General features: G+C 45.3%; 1 protein-coding gene across 1 annotated transcript; it reads left to right on the top strand.

Annotated features, from left to right (window-relative positions):
* Positions 1-2,892: 2,892 nt before the first annotated feature.
* On the top strand, positions 2,893-18,121 carry LOC129703217 (uncharacterized). The gene is made up of 3 exons (XM_055645430.1): positions 2,893-3,562; positions 14,713-14,829; positions 17,617-18,121. The coding sequence occupies exons 1-3, from the start codon at positions 2,938-2,940 to the stop codon at positions 17,751-17,753; spliced, it is 879 nt and encodes a 292-aa protein (XP_055501405.1). The 5' UTR covers positions 2,893-2,937; the 3' UTR covers positions 17,754-18,121.
* The last annotated feature ends 2,904 nt before the right edge of the window (positions 18,122-21,025 follow it).

Here is a 21,025-nt window from a genome sequence, read left to right as displayed (position 1 = left end):
CTCACCACCACCGAGGATCCTGCTGCCGCTGAGGTTCCTGGTGCCGCCGCCGAGGCTCCCATTGCCGCCACCACTGAGACTCCTGCGGCCCAGACAGGCCTCACCGCCCGGCTTCTCTGCAGCTCCCTTGGAGTCCTGTGGGGCAAGTCGGGCCTATCGGGGCACATTCCGTTCAGCGGCGTGGTAACTCGGCGGACACTGCCCCGTAGAGCAGAGGGATCTAGGAGTACATGTGCATGGTTCCTTTAAAATCGAGTCGCAGGTAGATAAGGTCGTCAAAAAGGCTTTTGGTACATTGGCCTTCATCAGTCAGAGTATTGAGTATAGAAGTTGGAAGGTCATGTTGCAGTTATATAAGATGTTGGTGGGAAAGCATTTAGAGTATTGTGATCAGTTCTAGGCACCATAAGTTCATAAGGAATAGGAAGTAGAATTAGGCCATTCGGCCCATCAAGTCTACTCCGGCATTCAATCATGGCTGATCTATCTCTCCCTCCTAACTCCATTATCCTGCCTTCTCCCCATAATCTCTGACATCTGTACTAATCAAGAATCTATCTCTGCCTTAAAATATCCATTGACTTGGCCTCCATAGCCTTCTGTGGACAAAGAATTCCACAGATTCTCCACCCTCTGACTAAAGAAATCTTTCCTCATCTCCTTCCTAAAAGAATGCCCTTTAATTCTGAGGCAATAACCTCTAGTCCTGGACTCTCCCATTAGAGGAAACATCCTCTCCACATCCACTCTATTCAAGCCTTTCACTATTCTGTAAGTTTCAATGAGGTCCTCCCTCATTCTTCTAAACCCCAGCGAGTACAAGCCCATGGCCAACAAATGTTCATCATATGTTAATCAACTAATTCCTGGGATCATTCTTGTAAACCTCCACTGGTCCCTCTCCAGAGCCAGCATTCCAAATTTGGCCTTACTAGTGCTGTATGGAGCCTCAACATTACATTCCTGTTCTTGTACACGCCCTCTTTAAATAAATCCTCGCATTGAGTTTGCTTTCTTTACTACCAAAAGTTTACTACCATGTTAGAGGAAAGATGTTGTCAAGCTGGAAAGGGTACAGAGAAGATTTACGAGGATGTTGCCAGGTCTTGAGGGTCTGAGCTATAGGGAGGGGTTGAGTAGTCTGGGACTCTATTCCCTGGAGCGCAGGAGGATGAGGGGGTGATCTTATAAAGGTGTATAAGATCATGAGAGGAATAGATTGAGTCATTTGCCCAGAGTAGGTGAATCGTGGACCAGAGGACATTCAGATTCAGATTCAATTTTAATGGGTTTAAGGTGAAGCGGAAAACATTTAATAGGGAACTGAGGGGTATTTTTTCCGCACAAAGGGTGGTGGGTGTATGGAACAAGCTGCCTGAGGAGGTCGTTGAGGTTGGGACTATCCCAACGTTTAAGAAGCAGTTAGACAGGTACATTGGTTGACAGCTTTGGAGGCATATAGACCAAACACAGAAAGGTGGGACTAGCGTTGCTGGGACATGTTGGCCGGTGTGGGCAAGTTGGGCCAAAGGGCCTGTTTCTACGTTTCATTTTGTGACTCTAAATTCAAGCAATTCTAGTGTCCATGATGCACTTACACCCCCCTCCCTTCACCCCTCTCTCACCCTCCCCCACAGTCCCCTCCCTCACCCTGAATTCTCTCCCTCACTGTCCACGTCCCTCTGTTGATTTCTCTCACCCTCTTCCCCCCCCCCCCCCCCACCCTCTCCCTCTTTTCTCCCTTTTTGATTTGTACCCTCTCCCCGCATAGACAGTCCCCTTACTTTAATCCCCTCACAGCGCGGCAGCGGTTGACGACAGGGGGCGGTACTCCCCAAGATCGTGATATTGTGACGCTGGAGCGCAGAGGGGAGGGGGGATCCCGCCCCATCAACGACCGTTGGCCCTCTCGTCCCAGACAATCGTGGGGAGGACCGCCGCTGTGGGGGCGGGGCCGCAGCGAAGGTATGTTTGTGGGGGGGTGGGACCGCTGCTGTGTGTGCGTGGGGGACGGGGCTACTGTAAGTGAGTGGGGACGGGGGCATATTGTAGTGAGTGGGGGCGGGGCTATTGTTGTGTCTGTGTGGGCGTTGGGCTAAAGGGCTAGTGTGTGAGGGACGGGGCTACTGTGACTGTGTGGGGGGGGGGGTCTACTGTGATGTGTGGGGGGCAGCCCCCTTAGTGTAGTGTGTGGGGGGGCGGGGCCGCCGTAGTGTAGAGCTAAGATCTTTGGTGTAGAGTGTGTGTATCTCCCCGGGGCTACTGTAATATAGTGTAAGGGGGCGGGGCTACTGTTGTGTGTGGGGGCGGGGCTAATGTAGTGTAGCGTGTGGGGGGCGGGGCTACAGTAGTGTGTGTGTGTGGGGGGGGCGGGGCTAATGTAGTGTAGCGTGTGGGGGGCGGGGGGCTATAGTACCGTGTGTGGGGCGGGGCTACTGTAGTGTGTGTGTGTGGGGGGGGGGGGCTACTGTTGTGTGGGGGCGGGGCTATTGTAGTGTCGGGGCGGGTAGTGTGTGTGTGGGGGCGGGGCTACTGTAGTGTGTGTGGGGGGCGGGGCTATAGTACTGTGTGTGTGGGGGGGGCGGGGTACTGTAGTGTGTGGGGGGCGGGGCTATAGTAGTGTGTGTGTGTGGGGGCGGGGCTACTGTAGTGTGTGTGGGGGGGCGGGGCTATAGTAGTGTGTGTGTGGGGGGCGGGGCTACTGTAGTGTGTGTGGGGGGGGGGGGCCGCTGTAAGTGTGTGGGGGGGCGGGGCCGCTGTAGTGTGTGTGGGGGCGGGGCTACTGTAGTGTGTGTGTGGGGGCGGGGCTACTGTAGTGTGTGTGTGTGGGGGCGGGGCCGCTGTAGTGTGTGTGGGGGGCGGGGCCGCTGTAGTGTCCGGGGGGCGGGAGTCTCTCTGCCCGGGCGGGGTGGGGACGGAGCGGCGGCGGCGGCGGCGATGGACCTGGATGCGGAGTGGACGGAGCGCGAGTTCCAGCAGATGGTGAAGGCTATCGGCGGCAGGGAGAGCATCTTCCTGATCGGGGAGGTGTGCGACAGCAGGGACTTGATGTTCCAGTTTGTCAATAACATGTTCCCGCGACATGGGAAAGTTTGCAGCAGAGTAGCGGAGCCGCGCTGCGAGGAGCCCAAGTCCGAGTGTGGGCTCGAACGTGAGAGTGAAAACTTACTCGACCCCTCCGCGAAAGTGACACAGATTGTTAACGGGAACAAGGAGCAGAGAATGATCAACGCCAGGTTAATTATCTTCCTCTTCCACCAAGACTTTATCTGTGACAAGCTGAACGACCTGGTGATCCGAGAGCTGCTGAAGGACGTGCGGTTGCGGTGCGGTTCATGGAAGGAGCTGCCCGCGCTCATTGGGGTGGTGCACGCCGACTCTGCCAGCGGACAGCTCGGCATCGCCGTCCGCCTCGTCGAGTATTACCTGCGGACTATCTTCCACCGGCAACCCGGCGAGTGTGTGCAGGCACTGCCCTTCATCTCCAACCAGCCCGACTCTATGCTGGAGCTGAAAAAGACCACCTGTGTTGTTCTCCGAGCTGTGTCGGGCGTCACAGAAGGTACCGAGCTGCACTGGGTGCTAGTCAATGCTATAGGATGGGGTTTGTGTCGTTTATCTTATGATTTACTGTGTAATTAACCATTATACCCACCCTTGCCGATATACATCCTCCTCCCAGCTTTCCCCTTTATTTTTACCTCAACAATAATTTCGCAAACACGTTGCTATTACATTTTTGCTAGTAAGAAATGTTGGATAACTGCAGTTATTTTCTTTGAAACAGTTAGGTTGAAGAAAAACTTAATTCAGATGGATGTTTATAAAAAAAACCCTGCAATTCGCATAGAGCAGGGGTGGGGAAACCTTTCATGGTGGAATGCCACATTAAATTAGCTGTAATCTAATAAGGCCGCATTCAAGAAACTTCAGTTAGATATACTTCAAAATGTACATTAGTTTGTTAAAATAGCCCTCATGACTTACTAATGTTTTAATTGTGGCCGTCAGTTGGGGAGGATTATTTTGTTGAATCTTCTTTTACTCTTTGGTATTTTAAATACATTCATTTTAAGATTAAAAGAAAAATAATAAAAGATGAACAAAACACATTAATAAATAAAAAGATTTGTTGTACAAAATTTGGATTCATTCAAAAGGACGCACTTAATGGCTTAGAAGGCCGCAGGTTCCCCACCCCTGGCATAGAGGGTTGTAGAACCAAGAATTCCTGGTTCCAAAAATGCTGTGTTTTCTACATGAGGGCTGTAGACTCAAAGAACTGCAGAAACGTTTACAAAAAAACCCCACAAATTGCTGGACTAACTCGGTTGGTCAGGCCACGTCTCTGGAGAACCTGGCTAGGCAACGTTTTGGGTTGGGTAGGAGATTGCATTGGAGGGACAAAGCTGGAAGAGGTGGGGGCGGGGCAAAGCCTGGAAAATGACAGGTGGATGCAGGTGAGGGGGACTTTGATTGGCAGGTGGTTGGACAACGGCCAGAGATGAAAAGACAAAAGATTGTGTGATAAGAAAAGGGGTGTGAAATGGAAAGTCTGAGACCGGGGGCGGGGGAGCTCCTTCTTTCACTTCTGCCTCCAGGCCATTTTCTTGGGTGAGGAGTCCTCATCTCCAAGTCGACCCCTTCTCCAATCTTCAACAATCCTCCTCATGGACTCCCCCTGCTGGGCCTCTACCATGCTGAAGCCAGGCACCAGCCCTCAAACGTGCCCTTTGACCATGACACAAAGACAAACAGCAGCCACCATCTCCTAGACCGTTAATCTCATCAGCTCTGGTGATCTTCCATCCAAACCTTTAGATCCCCTGCCCAATATTTCTGTCTCCTGTCCAAAATCAACAAACAGGACTGCTCCGCACATCCATGTGATAGGAGCAAAATTATGCCATTTTGCCCATCATCTACTCCACCATTCAATCATGGCTGATCTATCCCTCTCAACCCCATTCTCTTGCCTTCTCCCCATAACAGGACTGCTCCGCACATTGTTTCAGTCTCACAGAACTCCTCTCCAAATAACTTGATTACATCTTATCCTCCTTTGTCCAATCGACCTATATGTGAGGAACCTCATGTGCTCTTCACCACTTCAATAACTTCCAATTCCTAAGCCTCCATTGCCTCATTTTTTACCATGGACGTCCAGTCTCTTTACACTTCCATTCCCTAGTAGGAAGGTCTCGCGGCCCTTCAATTCTTAAACAGGGACACAATCAATTTCCCTTTACTAATAGTCTCCTCTGCCTGGTGGTACTTATCCTCACCCTCAACAACTTCTCTTTTGACTCCACTCACTTCCTTCAAGTTAAAGGTGTAGCCATGGACACTTGCGTGGGCCTCAATCAGTCTTTTTGTTGGTCACGTCAAACAGTCCTTATTCCAAACACTAGCACCAACCCCGACTCTTTCTGCACTACATCGGGGCTGCCTCCTGCACTCATGTAGAACTCATTTATTGCATTAACTTTACCACCAACCTCCACCCTTATGTCAAATTTGTTTGGACTATCTTTGACATCTCTCTCTCTCCTTTCTTGATCTCAGTCTCCATCACAGGAGACAGATTGACCTATGGGTGACAGGGTGTCAGTGGTTATGGGGAGAAGGCAAGAGAATGGGGTTGAGAGGGATAGATCAGTCATGATTGAATGGTGGAGTAGATGATGGGCCAAATGGCCTAATTTTTCTCCTATCACATGAAGATTAATCACTGTCATCTCATATAAACCCACTGACTCCCACAGATATCTGGATTGCATCTCCTCCCATCCTGTCTCTTGCAAAGATGCTATCATACTCTCAACTTCTACATCTCTGCCGCATCCAGCACGCAAGATGAAGCTGTCCACACTGTAGGTTATATGAGATGTCCTCCTTCTCTAGTAAATGTGGTCGTCTCCCCCCCCCCCCCCCCCCCCCCCCCCCCCCAGCTATCGTAGATGGATCCCTCACCCGTGTCTTCTCTATAACCTGTTCAGCTCTCATTCCTCTCCCACACCGATGGAACAAGGGTAGAATTCCCCAAGTCCTTATCTATCATTCCAACAGCCTCCGCTTTGTTCTCGGATATTTCTGCCACCTTCAACGTGATTCTAGCACGAGTAACATCTTTCCATCCATACCCCTTTCTGCTTTCCATAGGGACCACTCCCACTACAACACCTTAGTTCACATCCATTCCCACCCCCTCCCCAGGTATTTTCTTCTGCAACCGCAGGAGATGTAATACCTGTCCCTATCCACAGTAGCCCTTCCACGTGAGACAGAGGTTAACATGCACCTCCTCTAACCTCATCCACTGCATTCAGTGCTCCTGACACGACCAAGGGTAGATTATGCGAACACCTGTACTCTGAGATGTTTACCCAGCCCAAGTTTGGAATATTGTTCAGGGCTGCATTGAGGGATTTCTGTATGGAATTCTTTATGCTCAAGAGCTGTGGGGTTTAGTCATTAAGGAAATCAAAGAATAATGGGATTGGGCTGGAAAATGGCATTGAGGCAAAAGATCAGCAATGATCTGAATGGCAGACAGTCTCAAACACGTCTATTCATGCTTCTATTCCTTCTGAGCGTCATAGTTCAGAATTCAGAGACTTCTGAGCTTCATATTTCAGAAGTCAAAGTTTGGTTGATGTAGATCTATAATTATTAGGATTAGATGAAAGATGAGGTAAATATTGTTTTACTATGAGGGTGGCAGAGGTCTGGAACTCACTGCATGAATGGGTGGGGGAGGCAGAACCCTCAGAACTTTGAAACATTACTCGGATGTGTACTTACAAAGCTGTAACCTTCAAGGCTCCGTCCTTGTAGTGGAATGTGGGATTAGCTTGGGTTTCATTTTTGATGAGGACTGATTCAAATGCGTTGAATGGCCTCCTGTGTCATAGATTTTCTATGATGTTATTTGTAGTAAGAAGTTGTATTTTTCTGAATCAATCTCCCCCATAATTGTTTGACTCTACTATGTGAAATAGTGTGCGCGCTGCGCACATCATGAGCGCAAAGCGTGCAGTCCCTCGATGCCAGGGTCCAGGGTCCGCTTAAGGGCCCTGGAAGCTCTGGGGTTTTAGATGCTCTCTGATGCATTCTGAGCCTTATTTTGGAGCTTTTTGCACCAAATTTATGACCAATATTTCAGAAATTAACAGGAATCTGAGGCAGCTTTTTCACACAAAGGGTGCTGGGTGTATGGAACGAGGAGGTAGTTAAGGCTGGGACTATCCTAATGTTCAAGAGACATTTGGACACGTACATGGATAGGACAGATTTAGATGGATATGGGCCAAACGCGTGTGAGTGGGACTAGTTTACATGGGACATGTCGGTCGGTGTGGGTAAGTTGGGCTGAAGGGCCTGTTTCCACACTGCACCATTCTATGACTTAAAAGTTAAGAAGAAAAATGAATGTAGATAAGTAGAGCAGATTTGAAAGAGGAGTGAAATGTAAATGCAGAGAGAGGTTTATGGGTGGAAAGGAACATAGGAAAGGACACAAAGTGCTGGAGTAACTCAGCGGGTCAGGCAGCATCTCTGGAGAACATGGAAAGATGACATGTCACCGAGTGCTGGAGTAACTCAGTGAGTCAGGCAGCATCTCTGGAGATTATATTTCGAGTCAAGACCGTTCTTCAGTAATATTCATGATGTGGCATGCGTAGACATTCCGGAATGTTACCCAAACCATCGTGAGGTCCTTGCCCCCTCCTATAATGTCTCTGCTGCCTTGGGTGGTACAGGACCGGACATGAGCTTTGGGACATGGTGTGAAGCTGTTGCAGTCTGTCCCAGCCTGGTTTAAAAACCTGGATGGAGTGGATGTGGAGAGGATGTTTCCACTAGTGGGAGAGTCGAGGACCAGTGGCCACAACCTTGGAATTAAAAGACATTCCTTTAGGAAGGAGATGAGCAGGAATTTCGTAAGTCGGAGGGTGGTGAACTGTGGAATTCATTGTCACAGACAGCTGTGGAGGTCAAGTCAATGGACATTTTTCAGGAGGAGGTTGATAGATTCTTGATTGATATGGGTGTCGGAGGTAATGGGGAGAAGGCAGGAGAATGTGTTTGAGTGGGAAAGATAGATAGAGTCATAAGAGTGATACAGTATGGAAACAGGCCCTTCGGCCCTGCATGTCCCATCTGCACTTGTCCCACCTGCCCACGTTTGATCCATATCCCTCCGAACCTATCCTATCCATGTACCTGTTTGACTGTTTCTTAAATGTTGCGATAGTCCCTGCCTCAACTACCTCCTTTGGCAGCTTGTTCCATACATCTACCACCCTTTGTGTGAAAAACATACCCCTCAGATTCCAATTAAATCTTTTGCCGTTCACCTTAAACTTATGTCCTCTGCTCCTTGATTCACCTACTCTGGGCAAAAGACTCAACCATATCTATTCAAATCATGATTTTATACACCTCTATTAGATCATCCCTCATCCTCCTGTGCTCCATGAAATAGAGTCCCAGCCTACTCAACCTCTCCCTATAGCTCTGGCCCTCTAGTCCTGGCAATATCCTCGTAAATCTTCTCTGTACCCTTTCCAGTTTGATGACATCTTTCCTATAACATGGTGCCCAGAACTGAACACAATACTCTGAATGCGGCCTCACCAACTTCTTATGCAACTGCAACATGACCTCCCAACTTCTATACTCAGCCTGACCCGCTGAGTTACTCCAGCACTCTGTGAAACGTCACAGAACAGGGCAAGATTAGCAAGTTTGCTGATGATACAGAAGTGAGTGGTTTTGCAGATAGTGAAGATGGTTGTGAAAGATTGCAGCAGGATCTGGATCAATTAGCCAGGTGGGCAGAGGAATGGTTGCATGGTTCCTTGAATGTCGTGTCGCAGGTATATCAGGTGGTCAAAACGTATTTTGGCACTTTGGCCTTCATCAGTCAGAGTATTGAGTATAGAAGTTGTGAGGTCATGTTGCAGTTGTATAAGACTTTGGTGAGACGGCATTTAGAATATTGTGTTCAGTTCTGGGCACCATGTTATAGGAAAGATGTCAAATTGAAAAGAGTACAGAGATCCCCATCCTGGATCAGTCCAATCAGGGATGTGTCGTCCGCAAGCTTGAGAAGCTTGACAGAGGTGTCTGTGGAGGTGCAGTCATTGGTGTGGCGAGAGTAGAGGAGAGGGGAGAGTATGCATCTTGCGGCGCTCCTATGCTGAGCGTTTGCGGGTCCGAGATATGCTTTCCTGCCTCGCATGCTGCTTCCCGTCTGTCAGGGGTTCAGGCACAGTCAACTCAGAAAGTTTGGACCGTAGTAGCTCTGGCACAATGGTGTTGAATGCAGAGCTAAAATCAACAAACAAAATCCTCGCATAGGTCCCCTGGCGGTCTAGGTGCTGGTGGATGAAGTGCAGGCCCAGATTGACTGCATCATCCACAGATCTATTGGCCCAATATGCAAAGTGCAGAGAGTTCAGCAGAGGGATTGTGATATTTTTCAGCTTGGCCAGCACAAGCCTTTCAATGGTCTCCATGACTACAGAGGTCAGTGCGACAAGCCTTTAGTCATTAAGACCAGTAATCCTTACGTTTTTGGGTACAGGGCCAATAGTGGAGACTTTGAAGCAGGCAGGGACCATGCATCTTTGCAGGGACTGGTTAAAAATGAGTAATTGGGTGTGAAGTGTTGGTGGGGATGGGAAAGGGTCCACTCTTTTCCTACTGGACTCTTGCCTTAAGTAGGTGTGAGGTGGTGAATGGGAAGGAGAGGGTGCAAGGACCATTCTTTGAAGACTGGGGTCTGGCTGTGTTTGTTGGGGAAGGGGTACCAGGGTTACGTTTCTGATTTTCAAACCTGCAGTAAAACTCATTCAGGTAGTTCGTCAGCTGATGATTGTCCAAAGAGCGGGGGGCTTTCCTCTTATAGCTGGTGATTTCTTGCATGCCCTTCCAAACTGAAGAAGAGTCACTAGCTGAGAACTTGCTCCTCAACTTCTCAGAGTACCTTTCCTTGGCAGCTCCGATTCCTCTTCTCAGCTCTTTATCGATTAGGCTATCTTTTAACTCTTTAACGATTAGGCTATCGGCTTGACGCATATTTGCCCCCCCCCCCCCCCCCCCCCGATCTCGAAATGGAAATGTTACATCTGTATATAATGATCCCATTAAAATGTATATTTATGTCACAAACTATGGAATTCATATTTTTCAGTATTATTATCAAGGAAAATAAAAGTTCCAATTGTTTGATATTATTTGATATTGTTTCATATTACTCGTATGGAGGAGAAAATATAATAGGTCTAAAACCTACCTTAATTTTTAATCTCACTAAAGATAATCCCCCTTTCCCTCTTCCCTCCTCCATTCTCTCTCTCCCCTCCCTTCCCCTCTCTCTCTCCCCCTCCCACATCTCCCCTCTTTCTGGCAGGGGGGATGAAGATGAAGGTGGCGTGGGCGAAGATGGGGGGCGTGGGCCCAGCGGGGGTGGCGTGGGCAGTGGGGGTGGCGTGGACCCAGCGGGGGTGGCGTGGGCCCAGCGGGGGTGGCGTGGGCCCAGCGGGGGTGGCCTGGGCCCAGCGGGGGTGGCGTGGGCCCAGCGGGGGTGGCCTGGGCCCAGCAGCAGCGGTGGTGTGGAACCAGCGGGGGTGGCCTGGGCCCAGCGGGGTGGCCTGGGCCCAGCGGGGGTGGCCTGGGCCCAGCGGGGGTGGCGGGGGACAATGAGGGCGGCGTGGGCCCAGTGGGGCTCAGCGAGTGTGGCGTGGACCCAGCGGGGGTGGCGTGGGCCCAGCGGGGGTCAGCGGGGGTGGCGTGGGCCCAGCGGGGGTAGCGTGGGCCCAGCGGGGGTGGCGTGGGACCAGCGGGGGTGGCGTGGGCCCAGCGGGGGTGGCGTGGGCCCAGCGGGGGTGGCGTGGGCCCAACGGGGGTGGCGTGGGTAATACACAAATTTCTGGAATAACACAGTGGACCAGACAACATCTCTGGAGGTCATAGATAGGCAACATTTTGTGGTGGGACTCTTATTCACACTAGAATATGAGGTGCTGTTCCTCCAGTGTGCATGTGGCCTCACTCTGACAGAGGAGGAGACCCAGGACAGAAAGATTGGTACAGGAATGGGAAGGCGAGTTAAAATGGTTAGCAACCAGGGGATCCAGCAGGCCTTGGAGACCAAGTGCAAGTGTTCAGTGAAAGGGTTGCCTAGTCTGCGCTTGGTCTTGCAGATGTAAAGGAAACCACATCAGGAGCACCAAATGCAGTCGTGGTGGCTATCTCTCGAGGTCGAGGATGATTGTTTACGTTCTGTTGTTTTATGGGCTCTCAGGTGGCCTATGAGTCCAATCCTATCTTTGAAAGTTCTGCAGCATTCAGGACAGGTAATTCCAGATGGCAGATCGGGCTTTGGTTGTGGCTGCCTCTCTTTCCGTTTTCTTCTCATTTCTTCTAATTCTACACATCTCTTGGCTTCGAAGGTCACTGTTCCTTCTTGGATGATTGTTTGCCAGAGTTTCCTGTCCTTGGCATTGGTTTCCCAATTGTCGATGTCGATTTCACATTTCTTCATGATGGCTTTCAAGGCGTCTTTGAATCTCTTGAATTGCATGGGAAAGCACCTGGGCAGCGGGCGGTTTGAGTGCGTAGACATGAGTGAACCAAGGAGTTGTGGAGGGAGTGGTCACTATGGAATGGGTAAAGAGGTGGGGATGGGAAGATATGTCTAGTAAGACCACGTTGTAGGTGGCGGAAATGTTGGAGAGTGATGTTGGATATGGCGGTTGGGGAGGTGAAAAGTAAGGACCTGAGTAACTCTATCCTTGTTCTATCTGGGGGGAGGAGAAGCAAGAGCAGATGTCTAGGACACAGGAGATGTTGGTGGGTGATCCAGATCAGCTAGGGTGAAAGCACATTGACTAAAGAAAGAGCATTTCTTGGATGTGGAAAAGCTCATCTTGGGAGCAGATGCAGCAGAGATGGAAAAATTGAGAGCAGTGGATGGTGTCCTTGCATGAGGCAGGGTGGGAGGAGGTGTAATTAAAATAACTGTGGGAGCCAGTGAGTTTATAGTTGACATCAGTCAATAGTCTGTGCCCTGTAATGGAGACAGGGACATCGAGAAAGAGAGAGGTGTCTGAGAAAGTCCAAGTAAATTTGAGGGCAGGGTGAGTTAGTGATGAAATCAACGAGTTCTGCAAGAGCAACCCGATGTCGTCTTTGATGTCGCGGGGAAAGAGTTGGGGGATGGGGCTTGTGTCAGAAGCTAGTGCCCAAAACGTCGCCTATCCATGTCCTCCAAGAGATGCTGCATGACCTGCTAAGCTACTCCAGCATTTTGTTTTACAATCAGTAGATGTAATAGATATGGGCTTTTAAAAAAAGAATACTAGTGCAGTTTAAATCAGTTCTGAATTTTTTTTTTTCTCTGCTCACGTTGAAGGTGCAGTGGATTTGTGAAGCAGTCCATTACTCAGTTGGACAGTTGTTGTATTACAACAGAAACCCTTAAAACAAACAACAAATAAGAATCTCCACAACTATGTGAACTTTCAAACATCTGAGTCCTCTGGATTCTACTTCTTTGTTTACTCTTCAATAATGATTAATATTTAGTCAATAGCAGACTCCTAACAGAACGGAGTGATGTCCATCTGCGTGATTTGAAAGCTGGAATTCCACTTGGATTGTTAGGACTTGTTATCAACTAGTAGTTCTGTTTCTGTACATTAATTGGATCTGCTAACTAAAATAAAAAAATAATTAAATGAATGAAAATTAGCACCCCTCTTTAATTCCCGCTATCTTCAAAACCCAATACCACTCCTTCAAATAAAAATGGAACCTGATCCTTGTGATCACGGAGTTAAGAAGGAGCAACATTTGTGTCAATGAACCTTACTTACTCTGTTGGCAACAAATCGAATGCAATGTTTCAAATGTGCTTTCAGTCTAGTCATATCTGAACTTCATAAATTCAGTACTCAGCCAGCAACTGGATACATTGCTGACCATAATTGACCTAGAAATAGTGGATGGATTGGTGATTATTTTCCAATGTTCAATAGATTCAGGATTAGTCCCTGTGGATTGGAGGATAGCTAATGTGATCCCAATTTTCAAGAAAGGAGCAGGAGAGAAAACGGGGAATTACAGACGTTAGATTGACTTCGGTGATGGGAAAGATGCTGGAGTCAATTATTAAAGAGGTAATAATGGGGCATTTGGATAGCAATAAAAGGATTAGTCCAAGTCAACATGGATTTATGAAAGGGAAATCATGCTTGACTAATCTTCTGTAATTTTTTGAGGATGTGACAAGTAAAATGGATGAAGGGGAGCCAATGGATGTAGTGTATCTAGACTTTCAGAAAGCCTTTGATAAGGTCCCGCACGGGAGACTGGTGACTAAAATTAGAGCGCATGGTATTGGGGTTAGGGTGTTGACATGGATAGAAAATTGATTGGCAGACCGGAAGCAAAGAGTAGGAGTGAACGGATCTTTTTCAGAATGGCAGGCAGTGGCGAGTGGCGTGCCACAAGGCTCGGTGTTGGGGCCGCAACTCTTTACCATATATATTAATGATTTGGAAGAGGGAATTAGGAGCAACACTAGCAAGTTTGCGAATGATACAAAGCTGGGTGGCAGTGTGAACTGTGAAGAGGATGTTAAGAGGTTGCAGGGTGACCTGGACAGGTTGAGTGAGTGGGCAAATGCCTGGCAGATGCAGTATAATATATATAAATGTGAGGTTATCCACTTTGGCGGCAAAAACAAGGGGGCAGATTATTATCTCAATGGGGTTAGGTTAGGTAAGGGGGAGGTACAGCGAGACCTGGGCGTCTTTTTACACTGGTCACTGAAAGTTGGCGTACAGGTAGAGCAGGCAGTGAAGAAAGCTAATGGAATGTTGGCCTTCATAACAAGAGGATTTCAGTATAGGAGTAGAGAAATTCTTCTGCAGTTGTATAGGGCTGTGGTGAGACCACATCTGGAGTATTGTGTACAGTTTTGGTCTCCTCATTTGAGGAAGGACATCCTTGTGATTGAGGCAGTGCAGTTTAGGTTCAAGGGATTGATCCCTGGGATGGCGGGACAGTCATATGAGGAAAGATTGAAAAGACTAGGCTTGTATTCACTGGAGTTTAGAAGGATGAGGGGGAATTTTATAGAAACATGTAAAATTATAAATGGACTGGACAAGCTAGATGCAGGAAAAATGTTCCCTATGTTGGGCGAGTCCAGAACCAGGGGCCACAGTCTTAGAATAAAGGGGAGGTCATTTAAGACTGACCTTGTACCGTGCCCTTCTACACCTCAATTGCACGTTTCTCCCCACTTTCAGACAGCTCTGTCTCAGATACCAAAAGTTCCTCAATACATTCTGTTGTGCAAGAAGAAAAATGTTTGACGTTTTTAGGCAAAAGGAATCACTTCTACCATTCTTATAGACATTATGTATGTCATGAAGTTAAGAGTGATTGTCATCTGTACTGGCACCAACAATTCTTACTTGCTGCAACTTAACAGCCCTTAAGTGCAATAACATAAATAAATGTATAATAATCAAAAATACAATAAATTAATAGCGTAATACTAAGTGACCATAATAGTGCAAAACCGATGTCCGTTGTGCCTGCAAAGACACAATGAGAAAAGCAATCAGGTCATTAAATGAACTATTTTACTTTGATGAAATCCAGACACCACAAAACCCTCTTTATTTACAGATGTAAAGAAAAGAAGACAGACGTGTTTTCCTGAATTTTTTTGCTTCTTGGGGAACACCAGAAGACGTAGAGAAGACAGGGATGTCGATAACATCCGGAATAGTATAGAAAAAGAAGGTACGTAGAAAATTATAATATAACTTTATTTATTAATAGGTGCTAAATTTTGCAAGTTTAAATTTGCATTTGGTGTTTTTTGATAAAGTATATTTTCATGCACGCTTCATGGAATCACAGTGTGTGAAGGGAGGAGAATATCAAGTTGAAGCAGAAAACAAACTACTGGAGGAACTCAGTGGGTCAGGAAACAGCTGTAGAGGCAAAGAGACTGAATGATGGGGCATGTTCCTCGTGCCAGGGGAACTACAAAAATTCACCCCACCCACTTTGGAGCTGCAGACAGGTGCCTGTGGCAGAAGATAGTAAGGAAGCTCACTGAAGGTGATCAGTACAATTTAAAGAGTATCTGCATTTTCCAGAAGCTTGTAGTGCAACCATAGGCTCTTCCCCATTGCCTCTATGTGGACTAACGGAAAAGGGTATAAAGTTGCTTCTCCTTGAGTATGGAGTTTGGGTGATCTCCCTAATGCAGCAGTGATCATCAAATATGAGATGTGGCAGAGACCAGTAATTCAGTCTGGCACAATCTCAAGATTAGGAACTGAGTTTGACAGTGATCTTGTCCCTCTCAGGTGAAGCAGTCAAGCACACCTGTGAGGCTGAAAATGCAGACATCCTTAAATTGTATTTGTATTCATGACCATCAGATAGTTTTCTTACAATCTTTTGCTGGGAGCACCAGGCTGTAGCTCTGGAGCGGATGGGGCGAATCATTGTAGCCGCCTTGGCACAAAGAACATGTCCCCCAAACATTTAAGATGTAACTGACTATATCTAGGGAAAACATTGATGTTCCTGATGAAATTCTTGAACAATAGCGACGAAGAACTTCAGTCACAAATCAACTCATCATCCACACCTGGGAAGAGGAAGATATACCAGGGACCTTGGAGATGGTGTAATGACTATCTTCAAGAAAGGAGGAGTCCAATTTGTGGTCATTGCAAATTGGGATTCTGCTGTTATTGTCAAAGCCCTCCTAATATGCTCTTCCGACTGGCTGAATAACTGTTTTCCAGATTGCAGTATATATTCCACCTATTAGAGAAGTATAATGGACATGACAACTTCAAGAAAAAAAGTGTGGAGCAGTTTCTATCATTGCGCATGGCCTTTATTGATTTCACTAAAGCTTTTGACCCCATTAGCTAGGAGGAATGTTGGAGGGCTCCTTAAATTTGCCAATCCGCAGAAATTTGTCTTCATCTTATATTTGCTTTCCATCTTAAAACCCAAGTCAATCCCAGTGAAGACTAGTATCAAATGCTCTTATAATATCAGCTATGTCAATCTCTGTGTGCAGAAAATAGAATGCAAATATTTTAGATGTATTGTCATTTAGTATGTTTATAAATTACTAAATTCATGTTAATTCTGCAGATAATTATGACTGACGAGACCTAATTATTATGCTACAATTGCTGCTCAGTTGAGATTATGTAGTTCTGGGAACTGTAACCTTTTAAATATTTAGAAAATTATATATCTTGGGATGTAGTATTGCATTAAGGTGGATTAGGTACCCTAAGAACAATATATACCATCTACATGGTATTGGCCTGCAGTCATTCTGTAACAAAGGAGTAGTGGAAAGTAGATTCTGTTCCCCACAGCAATTTAGTCATGTGCTGGCCCACAATATGACGATGGGAATTCAGCGTTTGAATTCATTTTATTGCAATAGCATAAAGTCCAGTATGCTTGCATACTTAGCTGGGTGTGGATCATGGAGAAGTTCTTTTTAACTGTTATTGTAATTAATATTGATGACATTGAATATTGGAGATTATGTGGACTGCAAGTCTTTTTAAACAGCTACTTCTTGTCCTCTGACTGTTAGAATTTTACTAAAAGCAATTTAAATACCCGGGTTTGCTATGGGTTGAATGTTTTGACTTTACCATTTCTGCAAGTGTCTTTTGTAAATTTGGAGTACTGTTTGCCCAGCGGTTGTAAGGGTATGATTAAACTGGAGAGGGAGCAGAGGAGATTTACGAGGATGTTACTGTCCCTGGAAGGTTTAAGGTGTAGACTGGATGGGCCAAGTCTTTTTCCCTGGAGTATGGGAGGTCAAGGAGTGCTCATATACTGTAATAGCACAGTCATTTCCTCAGGGTAGAGGAATATAAAGTTTTAGGGCACAGGTTTAAGGTGAGAGGAAAAAAGACTCAAAATGAAATGAGGGGCAACTTTTTCACGAACATGGTGAGGCATATAAATGAACGAACTGCTCAAGGAGGTGGTGGAGCTGGGTGAATTAGGACATTTAAAAGACACCGTACAAGCACATGGATAGAAAATGTTTGGACTTTGGAGGGATGTGCATGTGGGACTAGTTAGGTTACAAAACTTCAACTAGTTAGGCCGAAGGGCCTAATTCAGTGCTCTTCTAATCCTATGACTATGTAAAATGAGTTATTGCTGCCTCTCTCTATCCTGTTCCGACTGAATAAAGCTTAATTAATTAGTACCGTGAAAGAGTGAATGTGAGGTCTGTTTTCCATATCACTGTATTTCCCTTATGACATTCAACTGTGACTGAAATTTGCTGTTGGAGGCAGAGTAGAAGTTTCTACTCGATCTCTTCTCAGGTGTGATGCCTGTGCTGGTTTCTCTGGTCTGTTGTCTATCCTGTCACGTTGATGAATGGACTGATCGATGAATTGTCAGACAGGAAAACGGAAAATCTGTACATTTGGAGTTTATAACATTTGTAAATATGAAATCATATTTTAAATATTACTTTACATCATTAGTTGAAATAATTGCATCTTTTTTTTTTAGGAATATCGAAGGATGCTGAGAAAGATTTTGCTTCACAACAATTGACAGTGGGGTCACACATGACTGATGTTTGTAAAAGTGACCTGCAGATCAACTCCAATGGAAATAATGAACTGAATATAGAAACTGAAGTTTAAATCACTTTTTCTACGCATTTATTACAAAGTGATAGAACCTTCTGAGAAAAGCAAATTAAATAGTTGTTTTTCCATTTCCATGAGGTTTTTTCATTGTACTAGTTGGGAAGAGTTGGTATTCCAGAACATTGTGAAAAAATATTATGAATATTCAGATCACGCATTTAAATAACATGATATTTGCATTCAATTTTTAAGATTTTTAATTCACTATAATCCAATGACAAAAAAATAGGTGAAGAACCTAATGATAATCTACCCAACAGCCATTTGAATTAAGTGTTCAAGAAGGAACTGCAGATGCTGGAAAATCGAAGGTATACAAAATTGCTGGAGAAACTCAGCGGGTGCAGCAGCATCTATGGAGCGAAGGAAATAGGCAACGTTTCGGGCCGAAACCCTTCTTCAGACTGATGGGTGGGGGGGGGAAGAAGGAAGGAAAAGGGGAGGAGGAGGAGCCCGAGGGCGGCCGGATAGGAGGGTGGGAGGAGACAGCTCAAGGGTTAAGGAAGGGGAGGGGACAGTAAGGGCTAGCAAAATTGGGAGAATTCAATGTTAATGCCATCCGGACGCAAGGTCCCCAGGCGGAATATGAGGTGCTGTTCCTCCAATTTCCGCTGTTGCTCACTCTGGCAATGGAGGAGACCCAGGACAGAGAGGTCGGATTGGGAATGGGAGGGGAAGTTGAAGTGCTGAGCCACCGGGAGGCGCTCAGTCCGCAATAACCAACCTGACCTCCCGGTGGCTCAGCACTTCAACTCCCCCTCCCATTCCCAATCCGACCTCTCTGTCCTGGGTCTCCTCCATTGCCAGAGTGAGCAACAGCGGAAATTGGAGGAACAGCGCCTCATATTCCGCCTGGGTTGCTTGCGTCCGGATGGCATTTACATTGAATTCTCCCAATTTTGCTAGCCCTTACTGTCTCCTCCCCTTCCTTAACCTTGAGCTGTCTCCTCCCACCCTCCTATCCGCCCGCCCTCGGGCTCCTCCTCCTCCCCTTTTTCCTCCCTTCTTCCCCCCCCCCCCCCCCCATCAGTCTGAAGAAGGGTTTCGGCCCGAAACGTCGCCTATTTCCTTCGCTCCATAGATGCTGCTGCACCCGCTGAGTTTCTCCAGCAATTTTGTGTACCAGCCATTTGAATTAACACTTGTTGACAAAGATAAAACTACATCTTAATGCCTGGAAGGTGCTGGCCAGGTAAATGAAAATATTCAAAATTGGAAAAGGTCTGCCAGGAACTATTTCTAATCTATCTTTTTTCACTCATCACATTTCTGGCAATAATAATTTACCCGAGTTAAAAATCTATCCATAAAGACCACAAGTATATTTTGCATACCAATAAAGCTAACATTTTTGATACACTATTTTAAAAAGACACGTTTAGTGTGCATCGGCAAACTTCTACTAACTAGTCTGCTATTGATGTAAATTTTTATATGAAGTTAATTTATTCCTGTAATTAGTTTATTCACGAAAAACAAAATATTGTCTCTTTTTATAATAATTTAATAGAAGGGGGTTGAGAAAATGCTGTTGTTTGTTGTAAAAATGATGCACATCATTAAGATTAACAATTTGATAATTGCTAAACTAATATAAAATTACAGTTGGAATTTTGGTTCCACGCAATTTGATTTGTGACAAAACAGAAATTGTTTCTTTTGAATTTTAATTAAGGGTGCAAATTAATCAAAGATTTTTTGTAATTCTCTTTGTGCTACTAGAGACGCATAGAGCACCTATTTTAACTTTTGTCAGAGAAGATTACATGTTGCTATTGCCATAAGATCCATTTATATGAAGTAAAAGAGAATGTTCCATTGATAATACCTGGATGGGCAAATATAAATGTTGTATGAATAGTGAGGTAACTATGCAAGAGGTCTCCTGTAATCAGTGGTATAATCTAGCATTGGGCTAATGTTAAAGCACCATTCTACAGTACAATAGGGAATGAGATACAAACATCATGCAGCGGTCTGCTTCCACAACATTGTCAGCTACTCCGAGTATAAAATGTGGGCCACATGTGGGAGAATGATATTTGGAAGAAAATCACTACCAGCTGAGATGAAGTGCTACTAGTATTTATTTTTGGGACCAAATGGTTGAAATAATGGTCTATTCAATGGGGTTGTTACATGTTTGCGTACACAAGTTTACAAAATACAGTCAGCAGCTGATTACCAATATATGCCTATTGCATTTATTATTGCTGATTCGTTACCAGTCTGGACTAAAATAGTTGAACTAAAGTTAACTCCAAAAATCTATTTACTTCTTGTCCTTTGGTAAATTTAGATTGTGCATCTTACAGTCTTGGCCACTCCCTTCATATATTTGCAGCTTAGGCAATACGGTTTAGGTAAAATAAATCAATAAAGGATTGGGTCATTTTCAATTGTTTCAGAATCGAATGGTGTAGAAAAACCTAGGCAATTTAATATTTATGCCAAAATATTGGAAGTTAATTTATAACTCCCAATAAGTGTAGCCATTAAACCAAGCCTAGTAAATTAAGCCACGATGGTCCTTTTTCTCCGTGATTTACGGGGATGATTTATGTTAAATGAGTGAAATTGAATTTTGCTTTTACATGCAAAAGAAAATGACATATGCACTTCTTCAATCCAGCTATTGGTCTTGAATTTCTACATAATGCATTATTTGTCTGAAAACAAATTTATAATAGGAATATAAATGGTTTACATTATTCAAATATAAAACAAAACTGTACTTCAGGCTGGATTAGTTTAATGTTTTAAAAATCTTATCTTTTACTCTCAATGATGCTGTGTATTGGAAAAGAATACATTTCAGAAATTAAATCTATCCATTTGTTGTAATGATGTGTAGATTTGAATCATTAAATAAATAAGCTGTGGACCATACCGATTAGTTCATTGCAAGTTGTGCTTTATACGAGTGATGTTGAAAATCAAAAGTAAATGAACAGTGTTCAAGACGGAACTGAAAAAAATCGTTTTTCTGTCAGTGCCGTTACTTAGTTTAAAAATCAAAGCAACATCTCACCAACAATGTAAAATAAGGTAGTTTTCTTTATCATTTATTTATTAAAACACAAAATATGTTTAATATAGCATTGATATTGCCACATACGATTCTTCCCTACAATTTTACCTTTACAAGGAGAGATCAAATGCAACATTCTCAAAACAAAGTTATTTCTCCCCTTGTACCCTCTATCCTCCTATTGTCCTTCACTCACTGTTGTAGGCTCAAACAGTTCTGAAATGAAATAGACATT

The sequence above is a fragment of the Leucoraja erinacea genome, chromosome 14 (assembly GCF_028641065.1).
Source record: "Leucoraja erinacea ecotype New England chromosome 14, Leri_hhj_1, whole genome shotgun sequence".
Lineage (NCBI taxonomy): Eukaryota > Metazoa > Chordata > Chondrichthyes > Rajiformes > Rajidae > Leucoraja > Leucoraja erinaceus.
Note: the sequence above shows the minus strand (reverse complement) of the source record. Positions and strands in the feature narration are given on the sequence as shown.

What these genes read in the sequence shown, in the direction of transcription:
- LOC129703217 (XM_055645430.1), top strand. Translation starts at nt 2,938, where the DNA reads ATGGACCTGGATGCGGAGTGGACGGAGCGCGAGTTCCAGCAGATGGTG. An exon ending in TGTGTCGGGCGTCACAGAAG is followed by an intron (nt 3,563 to 14,712) that starts GTACCGAGCTGC and finishes CTTTATTTACAG; the next exon opens with ATGTAAAGAAAAGAAGACAG. An exon ending in GAATAGTATAGAAAAAGAAG is followed by an intron (nt 14,830 to 17,616) that starts GTACGTAGAAAA and finishes TTTTTTTTTTAG; the next exon opens with GAATATCGAAGGATGCTGAG.